General features: G+C 36.1%; 1 protein-coding gene across 1 annotated transcript; it reads left to right on the top strand.

The window, feature by feature from the left end:
- The first annotated feature begins 342 nt into the window (after positions 1-342).
- Positions 343-1707, top strand: LOC114396179 (cell wall protein RBR3-like). The gene has a single exon (XM_028358079.1). The coding sequence runs from the start codon at positions 343-345 to the stop codon at positions 1705-1707; it is 1365 nt and encodes a 454-aa protein (XP_028213880.1).
- The last annotated feature ends 4732 nt before the right edge of the window (positions 1708-6439 follow it).

Below are 6439 nucleotides of genomic sequence, written 5' to 3'. Positions count from 1 at the left end.
TCTTCTTCTCCCGGTCCCTCCTTTTCACACAAAAACTCTCTCTTTCTGTTTTCCTTTTTCTATTCCACTTGTGAAACCCTAATATCTCAAGCAATCCAAAGTCACAACCCACAGCACACTCACACGCTGTACGGGGTTGTGCAGATCAGAGGGTTTTGGTACACTATCTATCTTTTTTTTTCTCCCATAAGCAGAAACACCCTCTCTAATGTTTCTTTCTTGTCCCATACCCATACCTCATTCTGCAAGCGTCCTCTTAAATAATAAATACTCAGTGTGTGAGTAAAGAAATAAAGCAAATCTCTCTGCTGTCTCTCTTACGTCTTTCTATTTTGGGCTCTAATGGATTCGGGCAACAGTGGGAGTATGCAATCTTCCAGCACCGCCGGTGATGAAGAGTACGACTCACGCGCCGACCCATCATCGTCTTCATCAATCTCTGCGTTCTTTATTAACAGTAACCCCCACCCTCCACCACAACAAACAACGTTAGCAACTCACGTTGTTGGTCCTCCTTTCTCTTCTCAGCACCACGTGTTCGACCCTTTATCCAATTACTTGGATCCGACACAAAGACCGCCGCAATCAAACCAAATCCTCAACCTGGACATGGTGTGGTCCAAGGTTGCCGCCAGATCCGACCCCGGTCTTAGTTCCTTCGTACCTTCATCTTCCCCACACAACAACAACAACAACAACCAAGCTTTTCTGTTAACTCAATTGGGAGGAGCAGGAGGTCAAAGTCAACCACGCGGAGGAGGAGTTAACAACGTTGCTGTTTTTCCCAGTACCACTCTCCCTCTAGAAAGTGGAGGAGGATTACCAGTGAATGAACAAGTAAACAGTAGCAGCACCAACACGGTGGTTCGAAACCCGAAGAAAAGGTCAAGAGCATCTAGGCGTGCACCCACCACTGTTCTCACTACGGACACCACAAATTTCCGAGCCATGGTTCAGGAATTCACTGGCATCCCAGCACCTCCTTTCACTTCCTCCTCCTCCTCCTCTTTCCCCAGAACCAGGTTAGATCTCTTTGCCTCTTCTAATTCTATTGCTTCTTCTTCTTCTTCTTCCATTATTAGAGAGCAAACACAAACACCTCCTTATCTTCTTCGCCCCTTTGCACACAAAGTTCAAGCTCAACTTCCTTCTTCAATCCCACCACCCTCTTCCTTTCCACCCATGTTGAACAACTACCAGCAGCACTCTCTCAACATGCAGCAAAACCCAATTCTCAGCTTCCAATCCATTCTCCAACCACAACCACTCATTGGTTCCAAAACTCAACAACCCTCATTGGAAATACCGCCTAGTGCTGTTGATTCTTCACACCTCAAGATGGGTGGGTTGGAAGAGTTAGGATTGAGCAATGCGCACGATGGTGGTCATCATCAAAACTTTAACATGGTTTCGTCTTCATCGGATGGAGCATTGTCAAGGGTAACCAACAGCAACATGCGTGGTGGTCCTTCTTCGGCAGACTGGGCCCTGTCCCAGGCCCAAAGAATTGACAACAATGATGGAGGAGTTTTGAGGTCTCTCGGTGGTGCCACTGCGACGTTAAACTACAGAAGCAATGTTTCGGATCCGCGAGTAAAGGTTACTAATAATAATTCGGATTTTCATGGAGACAAAGGACCGGAATGTGCTGTGGCCGCACGAAGCGAAGGTATGGTCGAATCCTGGATTAATTGTTCTTCTGATTAAGAGCAGGAAGCAATACCATACCCTACCATCCAATGGGAAAAGAATATTATGAACAAAGAAAAAAAAGGGAGATTCATAAATATATATATATATATATATATATATATATATATATATATATATAATTTTCACACGGTTTAAAGCAACTGATGGTAGTACTAATGCGTGAGAGACTGAATCTTGGTAATTGGTATCCTCAGCTTAACCATGACCGTCAAATTAATTAAACACTTTTTCTTTACTTGCTTCTTTGTGTCCATTAGAATTATGCGTAAAAAACTAGCTAGCAGCTACCTTGTCTTTCCGTACTCCTTTTTCTTTATTTGTTTTCTTCTCAAAATCTCAATTGTGGTTTTGATCAATATTATATACAGCTATATACGAAAGAATCCTGGAGGGGTTTCGTTTCGACGTACGTACGTACGTTTGTTTCATAGTAATAATTTGTGTCTCTATTTGGTAAACTAGAGAGCTATACATACAATGGCAGCATCATATGATCAGTTTGTGTTCGTTCGTGTCACTGTATATGGATTTTGGTTTTGACTACTTGTGTGAAATTATGGTTCAGAGAATGTACAATGTGCAGCATAGATTGAACAACACAGACAAAACTGTATGTATCCTCTCTTTTCCTGTTTTTGTCGCATGCAACTTCTATTTCTGATTTTACCTCTAATGTTTTTGTTTGCCATTTTGTCTGCTTTCTTTCTTGCACTCTTCCCCCTATTCTTCTTCTGTTCTTCTACACTTTATTCTCTTTTTCATTTTTTTTTAATTTGACGCCGATTATAAAATTGTAGATTCTAGGAGTAATTGGTGGCAAGATTTGGGGGATTGTAAGCAGCCGAAATCTCAATTTTATCAAAATCAAAGATTTACTCATGTTTTTTAAACATTTTTTTTATGTGCTTTTCTGCACATCTCAAAATTATAAACATAAAAATAGTTTCTCACGGCAACTTTAGAAATTAGAAAACAAAGTAGTCCATGTTTAGAAATCTAATGTAATTTGTGCTTGTGGCTCTATACACTCACACCTTCTATAATATACTTTTCAAAAGAAAATGTAAACCATTGTCTATTTTAATAATTTGTAAATGCTATCCTATATTATTTTTTGTATTAATTTCTAAGTAGACACTCTATGATAAATTACTCTTTTACTTTACTAACTTTGATAATTAATCACGGGCTCTGTATGTTTTGTATTAAAAGTTTAAGCGAATAAATGTTCAAAATTAAAATTGGGCTACTTCTTGTTTTATAGTATATTACAAAACGATTAAGTAAAATATGAAAACAAATTATTAAAAAATTGTCATATATGATCATAATTATAGGGAGTAATTTATATTTTGATTAGGACTATGACTAAGGAACTAGCTGTATTAAAAATATTTTTAATACATTTCTACCATAAGTTTAAATATATTTCTAATATTATTTTAAATAAAAAATTCATTGATCACTACATAAATTCATTATTTAATCTTTATTTTTATAATACTTAATTTTATTGAATTTTATATGTCAAATTTTTTTTTTATTGAATTTTAGGGATATGATTTCATTCATATATGTACTCCCAACCACTCCAAAATAGGCACACATTATTTATACTAGCTAGAGAATATGTAGCCATGATGTGAAAAAAGAAAATGCTGATGTGGCCAGCTGAACAAATAATCAATGTATTCAAATTGAAATATTATTGGCTGAAAAATGATAATGAAAAAAGCGCCCATTGATTTAGCTCTCCATCACTTTTTGTCTGTTTTCGATTTCGCACCATACGCTTATTAGTCTGATGGAAAGAGAAAAGAAAAGTGGTACGCGTGCATGTTCTATTACACTCATGAATAAGACTTTGTATCTTGATAGATTTAATGCATGTGGGATCTGGAATGGAAGGTCTATGATATGGTTTAAATTTAAAAATAAACCACTCAATAGAATGACACTTTGATGGCGTGGTTAATTAGTTGGCTGGAGTCCATGAGTAGGACCTTAATCTCTTTAGTTAGAATAATCGAGAGATTCAAATTTGCTAATTCAATCCGTGGAAAAATCAAAGTCAAGGACGAATTCTGCAAGCGTTGTGATTTGTCATATGGTCCCTATTCGTCGAGCCAAGACAGAACATGGGAAAATTTAAATAATCAAAGAAAATAATTCAAAATCTGTTTAGAAATTCATTGTTCACCTTTCATTCAAACAAGAACAAAAGAATGGCCAAAAAAATCAGCAATGATGGTAAAGAGAAACCGAAGCCGCAGTTTTTCCTCCCTAGCTGTTGCCAGCTGCCTATGTTAATTAACATTGATGCAGGTACGTCCAATCCAGTTAATCTATGTGCTTTAATTCACCTATCTATCATATTTTGGTGCTAGAGGCAAATTGCCTTGCCTCCACGCTCAAAGTCTTAAATCTCACTTAATTTTACCTAATACATGACTTTGGGTTTGATTTGAATAAATCTTTTTGTCCTTCTCTAATTTCTTTTTAAACAACTACTAGGAAAAAAGAAAAAAAAAAAACACACAGTTTTTGCGTAGTTTGTTCTAAAACATTTAATCATCATAATTTTTAATTTAAAAAATAATGGAGTAGGTTGTCTACAATTTCGTCTTATATAGCTCAACAAAAAGATCTGCAATCAATCAACATAAAATATAAAAAATACGTAAACAAGTATAAGTATGTGTATCTTCAATTTAATAGTATAATTTAAAGAACATTATGACATGGACACGTTATGAAAAAATTGATCTGCTGCTAAAATTTAAGAGTACATGGACTCTAAAATACACACTTTAAGGATAAACTTAAAAATAATCTTCTCCTAATATATTGCTCAAGCCGCATCGCCCTTTCTATAACCATATGCCATCGTCTACCCCACTCTCTATAGTGCATTTAAATCGACTAGAGCGAGAAAACAATTAGCTTTGAAAGAGAGAATAAGCAATTAATATACTACTGTGTATGAGAATTCCATCTTTCTGTCTAACATCATTGTGACAAAAGAAGCCCTTAGTCTTTCATCCACATGCATTGTAGCTAGCCACTCATATATATATATTGATGTTCAATTAATTATGAAAATTTCTGAAGCATTTGCCTAGCTAGAAAGAGAAGGGTTGAAATTATGGAAAAGGTCTTGTGCTTCAAGCACCCCTCAGCTGGAATAGTTATAATTTGTGAAGTTAAAGTGGCTTGTCTTTGCATGAAAAGGCCGGCCCGGGATATTATCCATCCAAAAGTTAGTAATCTTTTCCATTTCATTGATTGATATATCATTATCTTTTTCATTTCACCTTTGGGTTTAAAATTGAATGATGAGACACATGAGAGGGAGATATATCGTTATAGGATGGCATTCAAAAAAATTTGAATCCTTTATTGTAAAGGTAGGACACATGAATCATGGAAAACCATGGGGGGAGCTACTTTCACAAAAGGGGTGCACGTTTTTACACTAATAAACTTGGAAGACTTCATGAAAATTTTAAATAAAACTCAAATGATTAGGCATCGGATTTTGGGAGATTTGTTAGGGGCAAGCCTTGTGGTTAGATTTGATGCCGTGACCATTGACATTTTCATTTTTGGGCCCATATGCTAATGAACAAAACTTTCACTTGCTCTTTAGCAATGATGCTTTTCTCATCACTCTCTTCCTGCACCCTGCACCATCAGTGCTACAGGCATTTGCATTTTCTAAGGCTCAAACAGTGAGCCATGCCAAACTGGCAAAAGGCTTCTCTTTCTCTCTCTCTAATGCGGCAGTGCCCTACAATTTCGAGCCTAAACACAAAAAGATGAACAGCTTTAGGCATACTCGCGAATAAGGCTGCACTACTATTTTAATTTTCCCTCTTTGCTTGAATACATTCCCTTGGCAGGGAAAAAGCATCAATTCAAGTACCTGATGCCGGAAAAAGACAAACCACACGATATCATTTAAATTACATTAAATATAGTGTCTTGTCCCACAAATCTAGTTTTAGATTTCCTCACTCGTATCAAGCATTAAACAAGGAATTAACACTTTCCCACCCCTACGATTATGGAATATGTGCGCAATCGATCGTGCTGTTATACACTACTAGTATGTGCGTGTGCCCTATGCCCGCCCTTCATTTATTTATAATACATCCTGTTGGAAAATCGGAGTTATTTGTATGAAAGATTTTCACCGATAAATCTCCGGTAAATCACTTAAATTTAATATTACATTTTAATTCAATATCTTAATTAATATAAGACTTCACTTTGTTCTCGTACTTTAATATATATTTTTTATCAAACACGCTATATATAATATATATGCATGTGTAACACAGTATATGCTAAAACAATATATACCCTCCCACCCCCGGTTGCATTATTTTGTCCTCGTTGTTTTTCTTTCCTTTTTCAGTATTCTAAATTCTTGCAAGACAGATATCATATGTCCAATCCAGTCTCTAAAGTTTATTGGATGGATCGAATTGATGCGTGCTTCGTAGATTTTCATTTTTTTAGAACATTCCTTAACTACACCGCTGTTGATGGATATAAGTTAAAGAAAGATGGCCCCAGCTAGCTAACCCAATGCAAAGCGGTGGTAAGTTTCACTCATCATGAAATTGCCCATTTTTAGTCACTAGTCAACATTTAAATATATTTGTTTTTGGCACATACAGAAAATCAGGACCACCATGAAATTAATTACTACTTCTTATCA

This window comes from Glycine soja, chromosome 18, assembly GCF_004193775.1.
Source record: "Glycine soja cultivar W05 chromosome 18, ASM419377v2, whole genome shotgun sequence".
Taxonomy (NCBI): domain Eukaryota; kingdom Viridiplantae; phylum Streptophyta; class Magnoliopsida; order Fabales; family Fabaceae; genus Glycine; species Glycine soja.
Note: the sequence above shows the minus strand (reverse complement) of the source record. Positions and strands in the feature narration are given on the sequence as shown.

Excerpts from the sequence above, each read along its gene's own strand:
- LOC114396179 (XM_028358079.1), top strand. The coding sequence starts at position 343 with ATGGATTCGGGCAACAGTGGGAGTATGCAATCTTCCAGCACCGCCGGT.